Here is a 26973-nt window from a genome sequence, read left to right on the forward strand (position 1 = left end):
GGGTCGTCGTTGGCCGTACGCCGCATTTACTGAACATTTTACTGTGTCGTTTGGGTCACAATGTCGGTCAGTCAAACTACCATAAACATGTATCGCCGTATATCATATAGCAACCTGTAAGTATGTCATGTTTAAAATGTTTCGAAAAAATTGTCTTCTTTAAACCTACATCCAATTAAAGTTAATACAGCATGCTTTAAAATAGTAAAAGAAAAATTCTTTAAAAACTTAATTTTTAGGAGTTACCAAAAAGCCAAAAATCATACCTATTTAATAATATAAATATTTACCTACCAAATGGTATCTATAAACAAATAAATTATATTTATTTGTTCATTAAAAAAAAAAAATGATGGCAGCTTTAAGAAAAAAATGTCGAAATTTACCGATTTGAAAAATTGTAATTTTTTGGGAGATTTACCTTATTTAAGGGAAACGAAGGAATTTTTCTCAATTTTTGAAGATAATGTCTTCGACTAGATACGATTTGTAATATTTTGACGTATTGTTGAAAGAAATCAAACCGATGAGAGTTGAGAAAAATTCGCAACAAACACAAAAAAAAAAACACGTCATAGTAAAATTAATATCTTCTCAGCTTAATATCGAAGCTAAAAATGTTATTCCACTTTTGAACAAAATAAATTGTATCTTCATAATGAATTTTTTTTTATTCTAATATACACCTCAATCTATATTAATTATACTTACAATAAGATTGCTTTTCAATTAAATATGTTAAATAAATTCACTAAAAAATTTAAGTATATTTGGCTTTAAGCATGAAAAAAGTAACTTAATGCAATTATTCATTAATATAAAATACTATTTTTTTTATATGGTACAATATGATTTGAGCTTGAGAAAATAATAGTACGTTTTTTTTCAATTCAAATATATACCTTGCCAAATATCATTGCTGTTATTTAGATATTAATATTTTTAATTATGTTAATTAATAACATTATTTTTAATCTAGTATAACTTTGTAGATTATTATTTACAATTTTTAGAAAGAAATATTTTGAAATCATTATAAGTTCTTTTATAATAATTTAAATAATAAAGGTTATACAATACATTGTTCTCGCTATTGTTTATGTCAGATATTTATTTACATTAATTAAAATAATAAATTAAAAATATGTGAATTGGAATATGTATAATTACACTTATTATTTACTTATTATAATTAGTTATACAATAAAGTAATAAATTTAATATATGTGAATTAGAATATGTATAATTAAAATTGTTATTATTTTTACATTACAATATTATAAGATATAATAACCTTCCTATGTTGTTGGCTATATTGTGGAAATTTCTGTATAATAGAACAATTTTTTTTCTAAATCATATTATGATTTAAGAATGAATGATTTAATGAAGAAATAATCTAGTTAGAAATATTAAAATATATAATTATTATGATCTAAAAAATTATACTTAAATTTTCATAATGCCTTTATATATATATTGTTAATTTAATATTTTATTGAAGTCAAAACTAAATTTTACTTAATACGAGTTTTATTAAATGCTGGTGAAATGAAATGTAATAGTTTTATTCCTTTTGGTCGTTGGTTAGAAGTTTTAGTCGCCGCGACATGCGTTTATTTGTTTATGTTTTTCGGTATATTAGAATCAGTGATACTTTTGTATTACACATGTTACTATAATCCGCGTTTGTATTGGATAAGTCTTCTTTATATTTGTTGGATGTTTTACGATAGAAAATCATCAACTTCAGAAAAAAGAAGGTAAAAAATTATTTAAATTAAAAAACATTTTTTTAATTTCATACGTATTATAGAGCACTATACAGGTGGCCCAACACTCACTGACAAGTTAAATAACTTTTGATCCAGTAAATTTTTTTAGCTGATATTTTTTTTAAATAATAGTTATACGTTAGGCCTATAGCTATAACTCAATAATAATTTTTTTACATTTTATTAAAAATATTATTTATTTTTAAATTTTAAATAAAATGTAAAAAAAAAATCTAAGATTGCTATTTTGTAGGTAGAATTAAAGAAAAATTTTAGTAAAATATATCTTATTAATATTCAGTAGTAAATACTCTATAGCATTTTAAAGTTTGTGAAAATTTGAATTTTCATGTATTATTTTACGGTATTAAACATTGAAATACGTATTGAGAAAATGACAGAAGAAAACACTATCTTTTCATGATTACTATAATTTGGAGGGGTGTAACTTTTTCCATGAAAACGACTTATACTTTTGAATGAGAGTGATAAGTAATAATTGCCTTATCAAATTTCTTATCATGGTATTAATGCCAAGTTTGTAAATATAATAGACCTTATACTTAGTATAATAAAAATGTTGACTCATCATAAATAAATTCTAATTTTAGTTAGAATAAGTAGTTTTATTTATCATTTTATTATCATATTTAGTGTGAAAAGATTGTGTTTACTTCTGTCTTTTTTTATAAAACATAGCCAGCGTTTGATACCGTAGATTCTACGGCGTAGAATAAATACAGAAAAATTTGAATTTTTACAAAATTTAAAATGTTACAGAATATTTACTACTGAATATTAATAAGATATTTTTCTACTAAAATTTTTTCTTAAATTCTACTCTACAAAATAGCTATCTTAGATTTTTTTTTTCATTTTATTTAAAATTTAAAAATAATTAATATTTTTAATAAAATGTAAAAAAATTATTATTGAGATATAGCTATAGACCAGGGGTCGGGAACCTTTTCGTAGGAAAGAGCCATTCCAAGGAGCCGCACAGGTGTGAACAACCTTTTTTTAGTAGGCAATAAAAACATAATAATACGTCTTAAATTTAGAAAATATAGAAAAACTTTATTTCATTAATTCATTATTATTATTATTATTGTTTATACAAATATAATATTATTTAATTAAACACAATAAAACACAAAATAACGTATCTATTTAATATTAGTGGGATTTTTGACACTGAATTTCTCCAGACAGCTTATTCAATTCTGATGAGTAATCTGTAGTTTTCAACTTCAAACAAGCATCAAGGCTTGTTATACGTTAGGTAATAATAGTTATACGTTAGGTCTATACTATAGACCTAACGTATAACTATTATTTAAAAAAAAAATCAGCTAAAAATATTAACTGGATCAAAAGTTATTTAACTTGTCAGTGAGTGCTGGGCCACTCTGTATTATTCAAAGAATTTTTAACAAAAATATTATTTTTCCTCAACATAAATAGCTAGTTGTAGTTTGATTTTTTAAATAAATGTAGTCACCCAGACAGTAAGGAAAAGGTCAAAAATATAATGAAGTTGGAATCAAATTTTCACTGATTACTATTGAATCGCTTCAAAAATGTACAATATTATTTATAAAATAATTCTTGAAAAAATTATATGTAAAAAACATAAATGGTTAAAAATTGTTATATGTATTACCATTCATTCTACGTAAAACAATAATATTTCACCGACCGCACAATATCATTTAATATTGCAGGATCGAAAAACTATACATTTGTGATCCATAAATTTTGTCAGGAGTTGTTAACGCTACCCTCGGAAATATGACAATAAATTTAATTGTTTTGATCTTCTGGTCTTACAAATAGAAATTCAAAAAAAAAAAATGAGAAACTTGTTTTTACTCCAAAAATAGAAATCAATATTTTGGAATTAAAATGTTCATAACTCTGTCAAAAATATAAGAAAAAGTTTGATTGTCACTTAAAAATAGGGGTTAATAAAATAGTTTCTATCTCAAAATTAGGTTTATATATGCTAGATATTTTCTTATTTGCCAATAAAAGTTTTACATAACATGCTATAAAAACTCTTTTAATAATATTACAGCCATAGATGTGAATTGGGAGGACTTTATCCTCCATAATTTGCCTTAGACCCCAGAAAATTATAAAAAATTGTATATATTTTTATACGAAAAAAATTTAGGGTAAAAGAAAAAATATATTTAGCCATCCTAAACATTATGTTGTTATAAGCACATATTACAATTTCTGTGACTATTTTCCAAGAGTTAATTTGTCATATTAGTAATTTTTCAGGAAATCAAAATTGTAGTACAAAAAGCAAACTCTCCCCGTAATGTTAACTCGAAATTTTTTGGCACATAACAGATTATATCCTCTTCTACTTTAATCATAAAAAATTTCTAAAAACCATTTTTGGTGACAAATTAGCTTTTGAATATACTTAATTTAAAAAAATTATATTATATAAATTGTAACTGTTACAATTTTTATTTATTTATTTTAATAACATTGGGTTTTTATGTTTAAAGTTTTAGCTTTATGAGAAATTTTACTATATGGTATTACTTCAGATGTTATTTTCCTGCTACTTTAGTAAAAACTCATGAAATACCTCCAGACAAAAACTATTTGTTCGTCGTACATCCACATGGTTTACTTGGTTGGGGATATTTTTGTAATTTAATAGTTGGTGCAAGTCCTTTTAAAAAATATTTCCCCGGCATAAAAACGTATCTCCATATATTGAAAATACACTTTTATATTCCATTTCATCGTGATATTGCAATTGCTATTGGTAAACATAATTAAACTAAAAATATCCACAATCAGGCTTGATTATATATTTTTTAAATCGTAAAGGTATTAGAGATTCTTCCGAAGAAGCTTTAATAAATGTATTGAGCGAAGAAACAGGTAATGCATCCATTTTACTTGTTGGTGGTGTTGAAGAAGCATTTAAATCTTATCCTGGACCTATTCCCATAGTTTTAAAAAAAAGAAAAGGGTTCATTCGGATAGCTCTAAAAACTGGGTTAGTCTATGATTTTATTTGAGTAATAAAAAATAATAGCTTTGCTTTAATCTGTTATGTTAATGATGTTCAGAGCGTCTCTGGTTCCAGTATTTTCATTTGGTGAGAACAACGTTTACAAGAAACAAGTTTTAGAGACAGATTCGATTTTATATAAATTTCTGAAGCTGTTTAGATGGAAAGGCGACAGAATAGTACCTGAAGGACGTCACATTTTTTGTTTTAAATATACTTTAATACCTCGTAGACATCCAATATTTACTGTCGGTACGTTTTTCCCATCCTTCTATTATCTTATTTTATTATGTTCCAATAGACATACAAATTTTAAATTACATATAATGCAATTTAGAATTTTATTATTATACATGTTTTGTATTGTTTTTTAACTCTCTTTTTAAAAGAGAAGAATTAATTGATTATCCATTATACATTTGCAGTGATACCTATAAATAAACTCAAATAGCTCAGGTTGTGTAGCTGGATATTGACAGTAATACAGAGTGATTTTAGTCTAGCAAGACACTCATTTTCTCAAAACACTACTAATAACTTTTAATCTTTGTCAAAATAAAAAAGTTTGAGGTTCAGTAAACTCTACAATAATAGGTAGCTAAATGGTATGCAAGGTAGCATTTTTCAAAGAGTTATAGCAGTTTTAAGAGAAAAAAATTGAAAAATTGTCGAAAAATAGTGGTTTTTAAATTTGTAATTTTTTTGGTGATTTCCCACATTTACAGAAAATGAAGGAAATTTTTTCATTTTATGAGGGTACTGTCTTTGACTAGAATTGATTTATGTTCTTTTGACGTACTGTTGAAAGAAATCGGTTCGGTGAGAGCTGAGTCACAAATCACAGACATAAACAAAAAAATAAATTTTTAAAAAAAAAACCAGCACAGGGGTGTCGCGGCACAGTGGTGACATGACATAGTTGGATCAAGTATAATGATATCTGACTGTGATTCAAATCACTATAAAAAAAAACGCTTCGATGCAAATCTTTAGACGGTGTTTAATTTTAAAAAATTAATGGATTATTCCAAAAGCTACATGATCTCCTAGTTCCTTATTAATATCCTGATTAAGATAAAGTATGTCAAATGAAAGAGGGATTATTAAAAAATATTATTTCCCATAAAAAAATTGTGTTGATCTATACACTTTTCAATAAGTTATAGTATTATAAAGTTAAAAATGTAAAAAATAAAATCCAGAATTTTCAAACAAAAATAACATTCGGTAGCCATTTTCACCATGAAGACAAACCCAGAAATCAAATTTTTTTTTTTCAAATTTAAGTATATTACATTAACTTTAATTTAAGATATATATAAAACTGTCATACCTTCCGGAACATTTTTCAAAAGTTTAGTTGAAAAAGTTAATTTTTTGTGAAAAAGTTGTCTTTTTAAATCCTCTCCTGTGGGCAGATAAAGGGTCACATTTACAAAAAAAATATATCAAATGATATATAAAGACATCAAACATCTATAAAAAAAAAATTATATTGATATGTTCATTTTTGAAAAAGTTATGGCAGTTTTTAGTAAAAAAATTGAAAAAATTTCAAAATTTAGCGATTTTTAAATTTGTAATTTTTTTGGAGATTTCCCCCATTTAAGAGGAACGATGGAAATTTTTAAAATTTTGAGGGTAAAGTCTTCGACTAGATACGATTTGTGATCTTTTGACGTATCGTTGAAAGAAATCCGTTCGGTGATAGCTGAGAAAATGTGGTAATAGACACAAAAAAAAAAAAGAAACACATCATAGTAAAATTAATTCTTAACTTTGCATCGATGCTAAAAATGAGAAACAACTATGTTGTTACAATTACCTATACTAAGTATTAAAATGCTTGTATCAGATTAGTGCTGGTCTATTAGATAAATAAAATTGTTTGTAATTTTGTTTTATTGTAATATTATATTACAATAGTGGTTGCAAGTTAAGAAAATTAAATTTGATGTTTCTTTATACACTGTGAAATGAAAAAAGTATTTTAACCATATATTATTGTAAAGTTTATTGAACCTAATATTTTTTCTTTTTACAAAAATATAAAACTACCAATATTTAAAAAAAAAATGAGTGTTTTATATATGAATATAATATGTACTTCACCTACATCCATTAGTTTTAAGTGTCAATAACTTCCGAAATACTGAGTTAAAAGATGTTTCGACCATTAGTTTTTTGTTGAATCATTTTCTTATTTTTTAACCACTTTTTTCACTAACACTTATTTCCACTTATAAAAAATTAAAAATTATACAATTTTGAAGAGATAATAGTGCGGTAGAAATATTTTTTTGTGTAAAAGATTCCTCTAAATACTTAATAGAAAAAAATAGTTTTATTTTATACTTTTAAAGATATCACCTGATAGTTGAAGGATTATCCAATACAAACTTGGGAACAAAAATATATCAGACTACTTTGTGACTCATTAGTGGTTTGTACAAATAATACATTTATCGAATAATAAAATGAATAAATGTACAGATTTTTATAAAAATATAAACGAATATTATCAAGATATATAAGTTAGTATTATAAAATTTGAAATTGAGTCGATATTATAAAAAGTTAAAAAGCAAACGTCAGAAGTGTTAATTTGTTTCATTATATAATGTAATTTGTTATTTTTAGTTGGTAAACCGATTAATTTACCGAAAATTCAGAATCCTTCAGAAGAAGATATAGAAAAATATCATGAAATTTATATTCAGGAACTAATTAAGCTGTTTGAAGAAAATAAACATAAGTACACTAAAAATCCTGAAGATTTATATCTCATGTTAGAATGAAAATAAAATTCAATTCATAATAATCACGAGTTTAATTAATCACACATGTTTACTCTGTTAAATAAAACTAACACTAGATTAGAAAATGTGTAACCGATATTTTTATATTTTACGTAAAACATATCATAAATGAAACTGTTATCAATAATCATTATGATTGTATTCATTATTAATCTTCGTAGAACAATTTAGTTAATTAATACATACACATTAACGTATATAACAAATGTTAAATTTATAAAAAAAAAAAAAGTATTGTATTTCAAGATTACAAAAAGAAATTTGTAAATAAAACTTTCGATTTATTATTTCTTTACTTTTTTTTTATATATAACTAAATGTTTATGAATACTCATTTTTTTGTTTAACAGATAAACAAATAATAAAAATAATAATAATAATTACAAAACTGAATAAGTAAAACACGTAACAAAAATAGAATAGTCCTAATAATACAATAATAAATTATTATGATGACAAAAATATAAATGACAACATAAAATAACATGACTAAAATGTACGTAAATTTTAAAAATTGCATAAAGATACTGAATTATTTTTTATTCACGTGAAAAAATCTAACATTTTTTGCTTAATAAGGTTTTGAGGTTAATATTTGAGGTCTTCCTCAGTGGCATATGCAAATTTTTTTTAAGGAAAGCCTTACAACCAATGTTGGAAATAGATAATGTCACTCATATTAGATACAAATATTCCCAATATGAAAAACTTAGAGAAGTAATATAAACATTACTATGAGAAACGTGAAGTTGTAAATTTATCCTACCCAACCCAACCTAACGCAGAGATCACTGGAAACCGTTAATATTCCATCCTGTGTAATTTTGGTATAAGATGATTATAAATGAGCTCTATGTTACGTTACGTTGAGAGTGAGAGTAAAAGAATGCATAATACTTCTTACACATATCACCGAATAAGTTTCTGTGATATGACCAATTAAAAATGTAGCATATTTATTAAATAAACTTATATAGAAGAAGAAGGAAAGATGATATGACTACCATTATAATAATTTTTTTATAATAACTAATTCAATTAAAATTAAGGGTTATTCCTTTGTTTTTACAATATTAACAATATATCATACTAAGAGTGGACAATGATTTTTCATTGTTTATAAATATGTAATTAGACCTATTAAAAAGTTTTTAATATTAAAAGATTAATAAATAAAATAGAAATATAAAACTCATTGGTTATAAAAATCAAGTGAACTTAAAAAAAAAAAAATTAAAGAACTACACTATTATTTAAGTAGAACATTTAATATTTTACTGAAATAATTATATATATTATAATTGCTTATAAAGAAAAAATTACTAAATATTTATACTTATAATGAAAAGTTATAAAAATAAAAACATAAAATTAATTGATTGCTTTAAATAAATCATAAAATTGACGTGTCAAAAAAAAGTAGAATGAGGAATTATAATTTTTCCTCATTTGATCGCTGGGCTGTGTGTCGAAACCAATCTTTGGCATATCTTTCAAAGTCTATCTCACTGCTATTAAAAGTTATTAAGGTTGCACCTAGCAATTTGATATAATAAAATAAAAAGTAATAATTAATAATATAATATAAAAGTAATAATATGCTTTAATTTAACATGTGTTTAAAGAACGCGATATTTCGGAACCATTTTCAAAAGTTAATTTGAAAAAATTCTAATTTTTATACGTATGTTTCAAGTTTTTAACGCTCCCTATATAAAGGGAAATTGCCCAATTTATAAAAAAGGTATGTCAAATGAAAAGGTATTTAGAAACAAAATTTTGTGTTGATCCATTCATTTTTCAAAAAATTAAAGCAATTTAAAGATGAAAATATAAAATCGAAAAATTTAACATAAAAACAGCATGTTATATATATATAACCAATTTATATTTAATGTATTGAATTTGACTGTAATAATCTTTTATTAAAGTATATATATATATGTTCGAAATCTGGTATGACACTCATTTTCTCAGAAACTATTGAGAATTAAAAATTGTTTAAAGAGAAACAATATCAGGTTTAAAATATCTACAATAATATGTAGTTTAATCATTATTTTTCGTCCCTTCAGAAATAAAAATCTTTATTTATGATTTTTTTAAATGCGAGCCCTCATTTTTATCTTAATAATATTTCATGGAAAAAAAATTACAAACAAATTTGTTGCTATAAATTTTTTTTCAATCAACCGTTTGTCTTTTAAAGCATGTTAAAATTAAGCAATTTAATGTCATATTTTCTATTAATATTTTACTGTTTTGATATAGAAGTCATTATATTTCTTTACTGTCGCAAAAAAAAGTATAAAATATATATTATTAACGATACGCTTATGTAGAAAATTTTTCTTGGTAACTACCATATAATAAATAATTTATAAGCTATCATAACAGATTATTGCAGCCACGATGTAGCATCAATAATACCGGTTACAATGCCACCGTTATAATAAAACCAAATCAATGGTGAATTTTTACTTAACATCCAAATCGTTAGACGTTTGATCGGAAAAAAAATATTGGAAAAAAAATATTGTAAAAAAAAGTTCTTCGTAATTTTTTATATAAATAGAATTAGAGAACAAATGAGCGTCGAGTGTTTTGTATCTGATATCAAAAAAAAAAAAAAGGATCTCTTATGGCGACTTATAGATCTTTATCACATAAAGTTAAGGATAGTATGAGTTACGATAATTCTATTCGCGTAATATTAATGCATGATATCGACTAATTTATTTTTCAAAATGTGGAACATTATACCGAACTATATAAGCATATTTATCACCGATACAGATTCGACAAATCTATCCATCAGTTCATAACATGTTACCTTTTAATTTTAATAATGCTTTGTCTCGATTGTATTCGATTGTATCGCCATCATCTTTATGCAAATTACCAGCATCGTTCTCTTCGTTTTGATCAGAAAATTTATATACAAATCAACCAACTCCAAATTCAAATCCATCAAAAATGTTTAATTCTTATATTGTATGCAACATACATTACCGTAATTGTGGTACTTACCACAGTCTTCTCGTCGTCAATATCATGTTGAATTAATAAGTTCTGTCCATTTTATTGTTCTTTTCTGAATAACCCGTAACTTAAGAAGTTAGGTATATTTTAATGGAAAGTACACACGATTACCAAATAATCGGTGAATACATGATTCATATGGAAACGACTAATCGTCAAGTAAAATTACTCAATGAGCATTCACAATTACAATGCTCGCCAAGTACACGAGCCGTATGGGACCGGCTTAATAAACGATTCAAGTAAGGCAGGTTGTCAGAAATTAAGTGACTAAATAGTTGTTTAAAATAAATAAATAGTTGTATAAAAAAAGTTATATTCAATACGATATATACATATTCGTGTATACACAATGTTCAGTATGCAAGGAAACAGGTAATTGTTACAAACAATGAGAACAATAGCAACTCGTTTCCTTACTTACATAACTCCTATATAAATTATGTAAAAGCCAAATAGTAACCTTTACGTTGCTCTATTATCCTATACTGACATAATCAGACGTATTTCTGTACGTACGCATACCCCAAAATCCTTTCATTTTAATTCTATTATTGTCAGTGCCAATATACCTAGTCAGCGCCATATATTTTAGGTATTATTAACTTTAAGTTTTTTACAATATCCTTAAAATATTTTTAAAAAATTAGTAACTATCTCACAAACTACAGCTAGTGTGAAAAATCTAAGGCCAGATTCAAAATTGGTTAAATAACCGACAACCAAGTGTTTGTTGATCATTGTTATTAATCTACGTGACAGTGTCATAAATATTGAAAATTATAAATACTTCATGCTGATTATTTGTGTAATATATTCATTGAACATTTATTTATTTATTAACATTCATTTATTACAATTTCAATTAAAAAATAAACAAGTACTGAAAGATATAAAACATGGAAATTGATTATTTATACTGAGTGAATATATGATTAAATTTTTATTCTTTAGTCTACTCATAGTGTCATAATACTTAATTATTTATTTAAAAACATACTATAGTTATTTAATATTGAGTACGGAAAGTCACATGAACAATTAAAATTTATTTAGTTTGTTCAAATTAATGTACATGTTTTGAAGTTTTAAAGTATCACTTTTAAAATAGTACAGTATACATTAATGTAATATTATAAATAAAGTGTTTTAGTAGTGTATAGATAATAAATTGATTATTTATATTTTATCATTATTAAAAATAATATACATTTTTTAACAGAATGAATTCATTATTTCTAACTTCAATTTTCAAACGAGGAATCGAAAACATATCAGCAGCAATAGCTGTATACTTATTTCTATTTTGTGGATTTTTAGAAACTGCACTCGTAGTATTTTTTACTTGCTATTATGCGCCACAATTTTTCTGGGTTAGTCCATTGTACATTGGATGGATTCTGTATGAAAACAAATATACGTGTCCTGAAAAGTTGAGGTAATCATATCTAATTATTTTATTATACTTTTTTTAATTCGTTGTTTTTATAGTTTGTTATAACCATAATTATAATAACACGGAGTGATTGATTTATCTTTGATTACTAATTTTTTTTCTAAAATAATTATAACTCTAAGGAATTTTTTTTGGCTTATTAAAGTACTATTTACTTTTGGCTTAAATGCATTTTACCACCCCATCGAGATTTTTCAATTTTTTTTTTTTTAATCAATTTAGTTTTTTATACCGACTAAGAATATATAAAAATTTTTTGTCGGCGAAGTCTAGTTTAAAAGTTATGAGCTTTCAAAGATTTCAATAATCATATACAAATTTTGTTATATACTGCTGTTTTTTTTTGATAATTTTCATTAATTAACTATAAAAAGTATTCTCGATGATGTAGTTACCGAGGAATAGTAAATTTAAGAGTATTTATGAGTACATTAAACGTGTTAAGGTAGTGTTGAAGTAAATAAATTTAATTTTTTTTTATCTATTTTTTCAATATTATATCACCATTTTAACATCAAGGTTTTATACTTGTTGGGTCACTGAGAATTTCAGTCGAATGGGTTTAAATAGGTTGGGTTTGGGCTTGACTTCTATCCTCTGGGGGTTTGGGGGCGTGAGCCCCCATCCCATGAGAGTCCCGAAGGGGCTCGAATCGGTCACCGGAGCCGGCAGGCGTAGGTGACCACAACTTATATTTAAATGGGTTTGTATAACTCAACATTATAACATTAAGATATTAGTAAGTATATTTTGATACCTCAACAACTTAACTAATATCAACAATATCTAATGTAATAGTATTTTTTTTTTGTTTACAACAAGTGTTAATTGGTGTACATAATAAACAGTAAAAACTTTTATTTTATTGAATTAACAATTCTATGTAAAACACCACATCGTGGTCTTTTTTTTTTTTTTTGCTCAAATTGAATTAATTGAGTTTCTTGTTATTTTTATTTCGTATTGCGTAAATTTGATGTGCGTAGTTTTGAAAAAAAAATTTGGAAAATCCTTATTTTTAAAGATAATTTTGGTTTTAGGATTTTTAGAATGAGGATATTATGTAATAATTACGTCATTATAGTTTCACAATAGTATAATGAGAAAAAATCCCAAAAATTAACAAAAAAAAAAACAATTTTTGAGCTATTTTTAGTTTTTGACGTTTCAACTTTAAAAAGCTATAACTTTTGAACCAATTTTTTCCGACAATTTTTTCAAACACTTCTGAAAAAAGCATTGAAAAATACACGTTAAAAAAAAAAAAAATGAAAAAACTCGATGGGGTGGTAAAATGCATTTGTTCCTTACTTTTGAGGTTATCAGTGGTGTACATTTTATTTAGGTTCATCTCTTATAATATTATCGACTTAATTTTTAGCTTCGATGTGAAGCTGAGAAGGTATTAATTTTACTTTAATGTGTTTTTTTTTTTATTTATTTTTTTTTTTTGTGTCTGTATACACTCAATCTCAGCTCTCGCTGGACCGATTTTGATGAAAAATATGTCAAAAAATTATAAATTGTATCTAGTTGAAGACAATGCCCTCAAAATTTGAAAAAAAACTCCCTCGTTTCCCGTAAACAGGGCAAATCCCCCAAAAAATTATAAATTTAAAAATCGCTAATTTTCGACATTTTTTCAATTTTTTTTACTTAAAATTGCCATAACTTTTTTAAAAATAACCGAATAATTATATATATTATATATATTTTTTTAGTTACATAAAGTATTTACCTATCATTTTTTTATTTTTGTGAACATTTGACCCTTTACCAGCCCACAGGAAGGGTTTCAAAATTATTACTTTTTTACAAAAATTAACTTTTTGTAGCTGTAGTGTAGCTTTATGTAATGCTAGTGATTGTAATATTAATTGCAGACTAGTTTACGTGCATACACCGCTTCACCAAGTAAGTTTCTTTATTTCTCTCCTTATATCTTAATATTTAATATATAGGATTTTCAACGGTGTTTGTAACAACGCATAACCATTCGTGATCAAAATTGTATGTATTAAAATTCTTTACTTAAAAAGTTAGTTTAATCTTCAACGGTGATCAATAACCATCGTGTTATCAAACGTGATCAAGATAACTGTCTCCTAGTAAAAGCCCCCTTAATCTTTTGCAACGGTGTTCGTAACAACGCGTTATGAACCGTGAAACTTCTCTCCTCGTAACATAACCAAACCATCAAAGTCTATATTCTCTCATCTTATCTACGATTAACTCTACACCTATACTCTTTCTTATATGCTCGTTCTTCATTCTATCTTTTCTAGTTACTCCACACATCCATCTAAGCATTCTCATCTCTGCTCTACTTTCTTATCAACCGTCCAACACTCTGAACCATATGTCATAGTTGGCATCGNTGATTGTAATATTAATTGCAGACTAGTTTACAGTCTACAGTCTTGTAGAATTTGCCGTAGAGCCTCATTGGAATTCTTTTATCGCATAAGACGCCAGACGCTTCTCTCCACTTCAACCACCTGCACTTAATCATGTGTTTTACATCCTCGTCAATACCACCGCTCTTTTGCACAACTGACCCTAAATACTTAAAACTTTCCACCTCTCCAATGACGTCCTCGCCTATTATCACTGATCTCCTCATTTCACCAACCTCATGTTCTCATGATCTCCACAATTCTAGCCTTTGATTAATTTTCTCCTATTAATACTATATCGTCAGCAAACAACATGCACCAGGGCACCTCACCATGTATTTATTTATTTATTTCATCATAATGGATGGTTACGCCTGTGAGGCAAATAGTACAGATAATAACATAGACAAAAAACAAATACAATATAAAATAGTACATAGTGAAATTAACTTAATAATTAAATGATTATAAAAATTCAATAATACTAAATAAGTTACAATTTACAATAAAATAAGTTACAATTTTTAGCCAACAAGTTGGCTAAAAAAGTGTATGTAATTATGGTATTGTTGAATTAAAACTTTTAGAACAAATAGACTATAATGATGTTGAAGAATCGTGATAAAAATCAAAATTATTTATTTTATTACATAAATTCAACATTCAATTTACCAGAGCGTTTCTACTATAATTTTGTGTATGAGAAACGGAAAGATACTTGAGGAATGTTTATCGGTATTAAATTTAAAATTTCTGGACAATTGATTTGATTATTTAGTAGATTATAAATCCATATAAAATCTAGACAATTTCTTCTACACAAAAGAGGATGCATTTTTAGATTTTCAAGTAACTTTTTATGTTTAATTTCATTATTTTTAATTTTATAAGAGATTAAGTTTAAAAAACGATGCTTAATGGACTCAATCTTATTTATATCATTCTGCACATATGGTGATCATATAATAGACCCATATTCCAAAATAGACCGTACTAGTGAAATATATAAGGTTTTCAAACTTGTTATATTTTGAAATTCACTGCAATTACGTTTTAAAAATCCTATTGTCTTAGATGCTTTATTACAAATATATGTAATGTGTTTTGAGATTGATAAGTCGCTAGATAAGAAAACACCTAAGTCTTTCACATGGTTAACTACACTAAGATAGCAACCATCAATTACATATGGGTTATGAATAAAAGATTTAGATCTTGTGAATGTTATTTGTTAGCATTTATTAACATTTATCTGTAATTTATTTTTTATTGACCATTCATAAAATTTATCTAATTCAGATTGTAATTTATAATAATCACTTAGTGATTGAATTTGAGCATATATATTTAAGTCATCTGCAAATAATAAATACTTACAATGATTAAATACGTTACAAAGATTATTAATAAAAATTATAAATAGAAGAGGAGATAAATGCCCACCTTGTGGAACTCCAGATGTTGCAAGAATAATAGAGGACGATGATTCTTCTATTTTAACTATTTGTTTTCTATCATTAAGGTACGAGGAAAACCAGTTTATCATTTCTCTAGTAATTTCATTCCTCACTATAGAAAATAAGTAAGGGCTTAAAGCAGAACTTTGGTGCACTCCTACTCTTACCCGAAAACCTTCTGATATTCCTCCTTCGCTTTTTACCCTGGTACAAGTGCCATCTTACATATCTTCTATTATATTAATGTACTTTTTAGGGACTACTTTTCTCATTAATGCCCACCTTAAAACCTCTCTCGGTACTCTATCATACACTTTCTACCAATCAATAAATACCATACACAGCTTTTTCTTCATATCCCTAATGTATTTTATTAGTTGTCTCACACAAAATACTGGCTCCATTGTTGACTTACCATGCATAAATCCAAACTGGTTTTTAAATACCGATGTCTCATTTCTTACTCACTTATCTATTACCTTTTCCCATATTTTCATACTATGACTCATAAGCTTTATGCCTCTAGGCACGATATAGGTTAAATATTTTTGCTTCTGATGAAAGTTAATTATTTTATATAATTATTTTGAACCAGTATTTCAAAAGTTGCTAAAATATTTTAGTATCGTTTGAGGAGCGGGTTATGTTATTTTTATCATTACACATAACTCTGCCACGTTCCTCTTCTTATCGACCTATTATAATGCTCATAAGTCCCAAACTAATTGAAATATTTGTTGTTGGTTTGAATGTTGTGTTATATTTATTTATTTTAGATATTGTTTGAAGTGTTTTGTTCATACGTATACGTTAGGAGTTATAAAATATAAACCTGTAATCATAGTTTTTAAGATTTTAATATTTATAATTTTCATTTTATAATCACCACTTCACTTTTAAAAACAAAAAAAATATCGATTGGAACTTGACATTTTTCAATAGGGAATGTCGCATGCCTCAGCCACACTACAGAATAACCATCTTAGATGTACGTTTGGTAAAAATCAATTCCACTTATAATTGTACTTTTTCACAGATTTAACTTTGTTCGATATTGCTTAATATGGAAACATTTTAAAGATTACTTTCCAATGATGTTAGTTAAAACTTACGACTTGCCAGCTGACAAGACATATTTATTTGTAGTACATCCTCATGGTTTACTTGGTTGGGGGCAATTTTCTAATTTAATAACTTGTGTGGGACCTTTTCGTAAGATATTTCCAGGTATAAATACTTACTTACATGTATTAGGAGTGCATTTTTGTATTCCTTTCCATCGAGAAGTTTTAATGAGTCATGGTAAGTAAGTTTATAATAACAAATAATATCTAACTTGATCTCCTTATTTTGTACGTTAAGGATTGCGAGATTCCTCCGAACGAACTATATCCAAAATTCTAAATGGAAAAAAAGGTAACGCATCAGTTTTACTAGTAGGAGGAGTTGTTGAAGCATTCAAATCTTATCCTGGACCTATAACCATAGTTATAAATAATAGGAAAGGATTTGTTCGAATAGCTTTAAAAACTGGGTGAGTTTATGGCTAAGGCATACCAAACAATAATATAGTTTTATCCCAACCAAAATGTAAAAATTCTCTAAAATTAATATATACATACTCATATTTGTTATTTTTTATTACTCTAACCTATGATTTTACAATCATTTTAAATTCTACATAATTTTTAAATTTGATAAAATGTATTTATTTTATTAAATACAGAGCATCTCTAGTTCCAGTGTTTTCATTTGGTGAGAACAATGTTTACAAGAAACAAGTTTTAGAGACCGATTCATTTTTATATAAATTTCTGAAACTGATCGGATGGAAAGGCGACAGAGTTATACCACAAGGACGTTCACTTTTTGGTATCAGATTAAGTTTCATGCCACATAGACATCCAATTATATCAGTTGGTATGTTATGAAATAATTTTTATAAATATTTATTCATAGTATGATTAAAATCTAATAAGAAACTCATTTTCTCAGAAACCATTGAGAATTTTAAATTTTTGTAAAGAAAAAAGTAAAAGGTTCAAAAAATTACAATGTATAGAAAGAAAGAAATTTGTTTTCGTCCCTTTAAGGATAAAAATAAAAATAAAATATTTGTTTAATTTTAACAAAGATAACAATTTGCCGAAGATAAGCGGGAACACTTTACGTATAAGTACTTATTTTTTCACGTCAAAAAAAGTTTTGGAAAAATATAGATTATCAAAGACATGTTAGCCATTGAGAGATGATACATTTTAGAAATGTAGATGTTATTCTTAACTTTAATTTGATGTATTGAATAATACAGCTAACCAGACTTTTAAAATCTGTAACCTTCTTTGAAATGTATTCTAATATTTTTTAATTAATTGAGTTTATACTTCATTACACTTCTGGTACTTTTTAAATTTGTGTTATTTTTATACGGTAATAAGGAATTAGCCCTATTGAAAATTCATAAAAACAATGTGTATTACTGCTTTTAAATATTTCTAAAGTAAGAAGAAAACTAAATATCGCCCTGAAAATTCAACAAAACCCACACTTGTTGTAAAAATATTTATTATTAATGTTAAAGGAAAAAATGTAGATAAAATCGTATTATATAAATTCAATATAAATTATAATAATTAATCCCGTCTTCTACATACTTGAATTTAGGTAAATTATCATTGTCTCAAAAAATATTGAAAATTAATAATATTTGAATTGAAACATTTGGGTAAATAAAATTCTACAGTAATTATATAATTAATTTTTGACATATTAATTACACATCTTGATGATACGACATGTAATTTTTTTTCCGCGACCGGCATGGTTGTGGACAATCCTAGGACTGCCGTTATGCATTACGTTAGGATGACCCGCGTCAGCACAATAACTCACATTACAGCGTAGCCTAACACATTAGAAGGACTCAAAATTCGGGTTCGTTGTTTAGAGTCTAAACTTAGACGATATGACATTCTACTAATAAGAAAACCCAATAACCTTTATTTTTATATGTGTTAATACTTATTTATGATTTTTAGCTTTGATGCGAAGCTGAGAAGGTATTGGTTTTACTATGATGTGTTTTTTTTTGTGTCTGTTAGCACTTTTTCTCAGCTCTCATAGAACCGATTTTTTTCTTTGGATCATTACTACAATGCAAAGGTTAAATTAAAAACTAATTCCTCCAAACGTTAAAGTATAATACCTGTACTGAATAATAAAAATTGTTTCATTGAATATTCTTTCAAAAAATATAATTGTTTTGCAATTTTAAATTCGTGAATTTCGGGAAAAACTCAGATGATGTCTACAATTTAAGTTTTATTTTAAAATAATGGTAAAAGACGCAATATAGGATCAATATTAAAGAAAATATAAACGAATAAAGTTAATAGATGGTAGTATACAATTTTTTACAACAATGAGTATTTATTCCAATAGAAGAAGAAGGGATAAGTATAACAAAGATATGCAATAACAGGATTTGTTATCACCAAATTTATAGTATTACAATATAAGTATGTCACTGATCAAACAGTATACAAATTAAGAAGTTCAAAAGTCTTGTCATTTAATTATTATAATCAACGCAGTTTTTTTGCTGTATGATCTTCGCACGTTGGTTGTTGACATTTTTTAAATTTAACCATGTTTTTTATTCTGAATTACGTGGACAATATGAGCAGCGTGCTCTATTAACTAATTTGTTGTTCAATAGTTTATTTTGGGATTTTGTATTTTTAAGATGTTTATTCATCAAAAATTCTTTAATTACCTTTTTCACACTGGTATGTATACCTAATGTAGTTAATCGACTTCGCAAATGATCGCCTATTAATGCCCTAACTAAATCGAAAATAAATTCGTTCCTTTTTGTCAAAACATTATTAGCTTTCAAAGAATATAGAATAATTAACATTGGCTTGGTCAAGCATGCCATAGAAATAACTCAATGACCAACGCTTAGTATTTTGTAGTAACTCAAAATTAAGCTACTATATTGAGTATGTGTTGACCAATATATGGATATTTGGGGATTTGGTTAATTCATAAACAACGAGGTTCTATCGGAGTTGATGAGTCCTAGGGTTTAGAACAATAAAGACAAGTAGATATAACATTTTTTGTTGAGGAATAAACACTAATTAATTAGTAAGCACCTTTAATAGGACACTTAGGCAACGAGGCGGTAATACGACCCACGAGACCCTGTAATGTATATATGTATAAAATACGAACAAATTAGTAAAATTACTAAAAATAGAATTGATCTATTGCTTTATCGTTCTTCACTCAGATTATTTATTCTTAATAATTGGGATAGTATAAATGTAATTACTTAAAATTTTGCATCAATAAATTGTAAATCAGAGACAATTTGACAAACTTTTCAATGTATAATTAAATTGTTCACAAATGTTTCAATAAGATAAAGCCTTTATTCTAATTTTTTTCTTATCATAAAATTAAAATAATAAAATAAAACGAATTATTTTTGTATATATAAACAAATTAGTTCAAAATAGACTGAAAGTAGTTCCAGATTGAAATTCGACAGAGACGAACTGGCTTCTGAAAGGATTTCAGTGCTTTTATAGAATAAAATAGTGCCCCCAATCTAGGGGTATTGTTGTCAGCGCTTTTAGAAAACTTTATTAGTTTATTGTTTTTAATTGTACTTTACATTATGTACAAATGACCAGCACTTACTGACAACTTAAATAACTTTTGATCCAGTTAATATTTTAAGCTGATTTTTTTGTAATAGTTAATAATAGATATAAGTTAGGTCTATAATTAGACTAAATATCTAAATAATTTATTTTTTGATATTTTATTAAAAATATAAATTATATTTAAATTTTAAATAAAATATAAAAAAAAATCTATTTTATAGAGTAGATTTTAAGAAAAACGTTTGTAAAAAAATATCTTATTAATATTCAGTAGTATATATTCTGTAGAATTTTAAAGTTTGTGAAAATTTGAATTATCATGCATTATTTAAGATATTAAAAATTGAAATACGTGTTGAGAAAAGAATAAAAGAAAACAACATCTTTTCATGGTTACTATAATTTGGAGGTGTGTAATTTTTTCCTTGAAAAATTACTTACGCATTTGAATGAGAGTGATTAGTAATAATTGCTTTATCAAATTTCTTATCGTGGTATTAATACCAAGTTTGTAAATATAATAGACCTTATACTTGGTATAATATAAATCTGGACTCATGATAAATAAATTCTAATTTTCTAATTAGTATAAGTAATATGTATAGTTTGTGTTTTTATTTTAATTAAAGCTGATCATTAGAACATTAACAATTTTCATGAAAAATTCTATACACATATCATATTTAGTGTGAAAAGATTGTCTTATTAAAATTTTTGTCAAATAGTATGAGGTGTCCTGAACAAAACTTAGGCAAATTGTTTCATCTCGTATATACGCGGGGACAACAATGTGAGAAGGAATAAAGTAGTTAAAAATGGAGAAAACCTATAAAAAGAAGTCTTTAATACCAGTTGGACAACTTATGCGGTAGATGTTTCACCGGTCATGTGTACAGGTCTACCCAACGCTTGTCGTATGAATGGTGTAAGGACATCACCACTTAACTCTAGGCTGGACTTGTGTATAAGAGAGAAAGATAGTTACAAAGAATAAGTACTAGGAATGTTGGAACATTAACTGGTAGGAGTAGAGAATCAGTAGAAGTATTGAAGAGGAGAAAAGTTAACATTTGTTGTGTACAGGAAACTAAGTGGAACTGAAAGAAATCAAGGGAAATAAAATGAGGATTATAAAATAATATACTCATGGAAGTCTAGTACAAAGAATGGTGCAAGGATAATAATGGATGAGAAAATGAGAAAAAATTCGTGAAATTGATATTCTAGGAAAAAGTGCTGAATGTAATAAGTGCCTATACAATACAAGTAGGTAATGAGACAAGAGGATATGAAAGAGTACATAGAGGGTATGGTTTTAATGGGAAGAATGAGGCTGAAGAAAGAATCCTGGATTTCGCAGTATCGTATGACCTTGCTGTGGTTATTACTTATTTTATGAAGATGGAAGAACATTATATAACTTATAAAAGTGAGAAAAATAGATCACAGATTGATTATTTTATGTGGAAGAGAGAGAGAGAGTTAAGCGAGTAAAACATTGTAAAGTTATACCAGACGAGGTGTAACTACACAAAATGGACTGATGGTAATGGAGTTGTGGTGTACTGGAAAGAGAATTTACAAAAATAGAAGAAACAGGAGGGAAAAATCGAAGATCCGGTGGTAAAAATTGAAAGGGGAAAATGAAAAAGAGTTTGTAAAGACAGTAAAAGAGAGGACGGTGTAGAATGTCGAGGGTGACTTAAATGATATGTGAAGTAGATTTGTTAGTTGTGTAAAGACTACTGCAAAGAAGATTGTTGATGATAGTAGGAGTAGAATGCCAGGAAACAAGGAAACCTGAAGGTGGGATGAGGACGATCAAAAAATAATAGAAAGTAAGAAAAAGAAATTTAAAGTATAGCAGAAGAGCAAAAAGCGAGAAGATTGGATAGAGTGTTATACAATAAATGAATGTACATGCAAGAGTTTATAATAAGTGTACAAATTTTGATTATGAATATAATGACCAATATTCCGGACATTAATGAATCAAAATATGTAAGCCAAAACCACATTTTGTATAACTTATCTTCTATAATTGTACTTATAAGTGTAGGATATACTAGTATAAGTGTGTGAAGATCTAATTGGTTGGTTACTTCATAACCGCATGTTTGACGCACAATGTTGCTTTGGATGGCTGTAATTTCTTGAGCAAACATTAGATATTTTTGTAATGCTCGCATTACATCTTTATTGTAAATACCGGCTGACATGAGGTATTCTAGTGATTTGTAATTCCATGTGAACTTTATTTCTGGTTTGAACATTTGAGGTGTTTTTACGTCAATTAAGTGAGAATTTAGGCCAAAACCAGTCTTCATCGAAATAGTATGCTGAAGGTAATCTATTGTTGCATGTAATTTCAGTTCATTATTTTTGTAAAATGTGTGATTTTAATGCCATATAGAAAGTTTGATTCTGATAAATCATTGTTAATTCATTAAAACAAGTGTCTAGTTTAGCCATTTCAACTAATACTGGTTTGTATTTCATCCGGTAGAATATTTCTCCATTAGAAATTGTCATACAACCATGAGTTTCATACATGGCATAAGCGAATTCTGTTAAATTATATGAAGCTAATGATAACTTTTGCGTTAATAATTTTCTTTCTATATTACATTGTTTTGTTGTGGTGTCAATATATAAGTCATTTAATGATCTGACAATGCAAAATTCGACCCAAACGAATTTATTAAACGAATTTGGTATTATAAATAATACATTTTTAGTTTCACACCAAAGCTAAAAATTAAAAAATAACAATTTTTGCAATTTTCATTAGTTAAAAAAAAATTATTTAGATGTTTTAAAAACTATTTGAAATAAATTACTTTGAAGATTTAATATTTCATTGTGCCCCATTTCTATAAATATGATAATAAGTTTAGAACTTAGCCAATAAAACATATTTTTTCAATTATCATATAAATTATACTATAGTTTTCTTTTTCTACAACTGTGGATTAACGAAAAAATTGCTTTCGACTTAAAGGCAAATTTGTTTAAAATTGTTAAGATAATAACTAATTTTAGATTATTTTAGATTATTCATTATAAAACTAAATATTTTTTTAATTTTCAGTGGGAAAACCAATTGATTTACCAAAAATTGAAAATCCATCTAATGAAGAAACAGATAAGTATCACAAAATATATAAAGAGGAACTCACCAAATTATTTGAACAGCATAAACACAAATACACCAAAAACCAAGAGGAATTAACTTTAAATTTTGAATGATATAAGAAACAAAAAATAACAGTTTTTTCTTTTTTTGAACGATAAAAATACGATTTTATTATGTTTAATATTAATTTCAATATTACAATTAAATAATACTATTTATTTAATTAATGGTAATTAATTTACAGATATCAATTAGTATTCATCAATAATCATCAATATTTCAATTAGAAAATGTACTTTAACAATCCACCTTTCTTATAATTAAAAAAAAAAAATAATTTTTACGAATTTCAAATGTAGTAAAACTATTTAAAAGCGATAAAACTAAAATTGAAAAAAATAGTTAGGGAAAAACACATAAATTGAAATTATCAACCTCATCATATAGATTGCATTAAAGTAAATACTAGAGATTATTAATTTATTAATACCGTGTAATTTCTGTTTGGTCGGAAAATATCCAATATTGGGTGATGAATAGGTTATTAGTACAATGTGGTGACGTAGTGCATTTTATTCCGAGGTGTCCCAACGTCTTGCAAGCTAAGTCTAACTGCCTAAAACCAGTCGCTTACTGGGGACGTATACCCGCCGTGCTTAGCGGCAATGCCGCGATTAATAGCCGATGGGTACCCGAAGACGTTCATCGTATTCTCTAATAATAAAAGTGTAGGTGCAACTATTTTTTTTATTAATACCTGTTTCTTTTTCTCTCTTTATCCCCGTTAATTGTAGACGAGGTTTTTTGACCGTTCGGTTTTTTGCCTCGTGTTAACTTAATTTTTTTGTTTTTTTTTTCTTAATAAATTCCCCTTAATTTAACTGAACCATCATATTTTTCTTTTTTTTACGTGTTCCATCTTCAATAGACTCGTGTATTTTTTTTTCCTTTCAAAAATCAACTCCCCTAGTTTATAAGGTACGGGCAACGGCCTTGTATAAGGTCATTCCTGATCAATATGGTTATGTGAGAACTGTCACGAGGTTTTGGTGTACATCTACTATCAACGACTCAACGGACATCAACTTTAATGTTTATTAATTTTATATTTTTGTTTAATTGTTTTAATATACAAAAGTTAATTTTTTTTAAATCCTACTGTGTGACAATACACTGTCTCGCCCAGTAGGTTGGGAACCCTTTTCTTGTAATTTTTCGATGCGCCATGAAAGTTACAAATTTTTCGTTGCGGCCAATTAATTCGATTTTTTTTTATATTTGTAACCTTTCACATTTGAATTACGATAATAGCTGGAATATGTGTTTAATGTATTATTTCTCTTAATTTAGTCTTAAGAATTAAATATTTTTTTTGTAAATAATATATTTATAAAATAATGTGTTTGTTCCTGTAAACCAAAACCCTCTATTTTAGTAATATTTTATCTGAGTGAAATATAATATTGTCGATAGACGTTATAACTTAGAAGAAAATAAATTTTATTAACGACAATAAAAATATTCAGTTAGTTCTAACTATATATATACTCGTACGACTAAATTACGCTCTTAACATGACCAGCAAAACTAGTTTTGACATGACGAAGAGCAAGTTAATTCGCGAATGTGCTTTTCGTTCTCAACCAACCTCTACGCTGACACCGTATCCCCCTTAAATGATTTACTAAAACAAGGAAATAAATGGTCTTGGTCGACAGCCGCATAGATTTTTTTCGAAAAAGTAAAAACTTCCCTGTGCAACTCGCCAAAACTATCTCCTCTTGACTACTCAAAACCTTTTTGCCTCCAAACTGGTGCTAGCGAGATAGGTGTCGGAGTGATTTCAAAAGGGCGATCAACCTTCGTTGAATAATCGCTTACGCTAGCAAAAAGTTATCAGAGACGCAAAAGCGCTACGCAGTGGTGGAGATGGAGTGTCTCGCTATTATATAGGCGACAGACGAATTCTGTCCTTATCTAGAATACCACCCCTTTGAATTGCTCACAGACAATTCAGCCCTTGCCTGGCTACACAAAGCCAAGGACAACAATTCTAATTTGACCCGATGGTCACTCTATTTAGGTAATTTAGATTTTACCACTACACATATTCCTGCTCACTTAACATGTTGTCACGCCACCCCGCCGCCGGTCCTACCGTAAATGAAGACACTTTTGATGAAATCCATCAAAGCGCCTCGATTGTTCAGCTTTTACTACCCAAGCAGTAGATAAGCCAAACAGCTTACCGTTTACGGAGACTGAAATAAAAGAATGGCAATCAGCGGACTCTAAATTAACAGTACTGATCGAACAATTGTCTTCAGATTACCCAGGGTGTAATACTAGACAGGCCGACATTAAGAAAAATGAATTCGTTTTACTTAACGGGTTGATTAGAAAACGTATAGAGAATGACATGCTAGTAGTGATATCCCCCATTAAAGCAGACCGCGTGATATGGGAATATCATGACACCCCTCTTCCTTGTCACTCTGGTTGGAAAGAAACATACAGGGCGATTAAACAACGGTTTTATTAGCTGGGGTTAAAGCACACGATCCGTATGTACGTGAAATCATGTCATATTTGTGCGTGTACTAAAACACTGAATGTGCGTCCCGAAGACGCATTGTCCGACAGTATTCCGTAACGCATTCCGTGAGAGGTAATCAGTATAGATTTAATGGGCCCCTATTTAAGAATAAGTAGGGGTAATACATATCTACTGGTTGCTACTGACTGTTTTAGCCGTTGGGTCGAAGCTTATCTTATAAGTGCGCCAACAATTAAAACTGTAACTGAAACGTTAGAACGCGAGTTTTTCTCCCGTTTTAGGTACCCATGAGTATGTCTCAGCGATAATGGTCTCCAACTTGTTTTTAAACGAAATGATCGACGCCCTTAACACGTGGGGAGCAGAAAGTTGGATGACCTCTGTATACCACCCCCATGCTAATCCAGTCGAGCACCGTCTACTATAAAGCACATCTTCTATCGAACGCGGAAAAAAATTTTCACCAGTCACCAAACATTGCGGCATATAAGGGCTGCCTTACCGTTAACGGATTTTCCCTACCTCAACCTCGAGGAAGTAATGTCTGCGACTGACAAAGAGCTGATAGCTAATCCAATGACGCGGCATATACTTTCTCGGGGAAAAGAGATCGGTG

General features: G+C 27.3%; 2 protein-coding genes across 4 annotated transcripts; both read left to right on the plus strand.

The window, feature by feature from the left end:
- The first annotated feature begins 1387 nt into the window (after positions 1-1387).
- On the plus strand, positions 1388-7839 carry LOC126895791 (diacylglycerol O-acyltransferase 2-like). Its single transcript, XM_050668026.1, has 5 exons — positions 1388-1763; positions 4301-4566; positions 4632-4803; positions 4877-5070; positions 7459-7839. The coding sequence occupies exons 1-5, from the start codon at positions 1552-1554 to the stop codon at positions 7614-7616; spliced, it is 1002 nt and encodes a 333-aa protein (XP_050523983.1). The 5' UTR covers positions 1388-1551; the 3' UTR covers positions 7617-7839.
- A 2969-nt stretch (positions 7840-10808) lies between these two features.
- Positions 10809-24085, plus strand: LOC126895785 (2-acylglycerol O-acyltransferase 2-A-like). Of its 3 annotated transcripts, none has more exons than XM_050668010.1 (6): positions 10809-10921; positions 11902-12117; positions 17025-17290; positions 17351-17522; positions 17715-17908; positions 23756-24085. In XM_050668010.1, exons 1-6 carry the CDS (start codon positions 10809-10811, stop codon positions 23911-23913), a joined length of 1119 nt encoding a protein of 372 aa, XP_050523967.1. In that variant the 3' UTR covers positions 23914-24085. The 3 variants fall into 3 exon arrangements, with proteins under 3 accessions (XP_050523967.1, XP_050523969.1, XP_050523970.1); XM_050668012.1 differs by lacking the exon at positions 10809-10921 and adding an exon at positions 11663-11806 and having other exon boundaries at positions 23756-24062; XM_050668013.1 differs by lacking the exon at positions 10809-10921 and adding an exon at positions 11664-11789 and having other exon boundaries at positions 23756-24064.
- The last annotated feature ends 2888 nt before the right edge of the window (positions 24086-26973 follow it).

This window comes from Daktulosphaira vitifoliae, unplaced genomic scaffold, assembly GCF_025091365.1.
Source record: "Daktulosphaira vitifoliae isolate Bord-2020 unplaced genomic scaffold, ASM2509136v1 Scaffold_1, whole genome shotgun sequence".
Lineage (NCBI taxonomy): Eukaryota > Metazoa > Arthropoda > Insecta > Hemiptera > Phylloxeridae > Daktulosphaira > Daktulosphaira vitifoliae.

Excerpts from the sequence above, each read along its gene's own strand:
- LOC126895791 (XM_050668026.1), top strand. The coding sequence starts at position 1,552 with ATGAAATGTAATAGTTTTATTCCTTTTGGTCGTTGGTTAGAAGTTTTA. Across the intron at positions 1,764-4,300 it reads TCAACTTCAGAAAAAAGAAG|TTTTAGCTTTATGAGAAATT; the intron begins GTAAAAAATTAT and ends TTATGTTTAAAG. Across the intron at positions 4,804-4,876 it reads CGGATAGCTCTAAAAACTGG|AGCGTCTCTGGTTCCAGTAT; the intron begins GTTAGTCTATGA and ends AATGATGTTCAG.
- LOC126895785 (XM_050668010.1), top strand. The coding sequence starts at position 10,809 with ATGATTCATATGGAAACGACTAATCGTCAAGTAAAATTACTCAATGAG. Across the intron at positions 10,922-11,901 it reads CGGCTTAATAAACGATTCAA|AATGAATTCATTATTTCTAA; the intron begins GTAAGGCAGGTT and ends ATTTTTTAACAG. Across the intron at positions 17,909-23,755 it reads ACATCCAATTATATCAGTTG|TGGGAAAACCAATTGATTTA; the intron begins GTATGTTATGAA and ends TTTAATTTTCAG.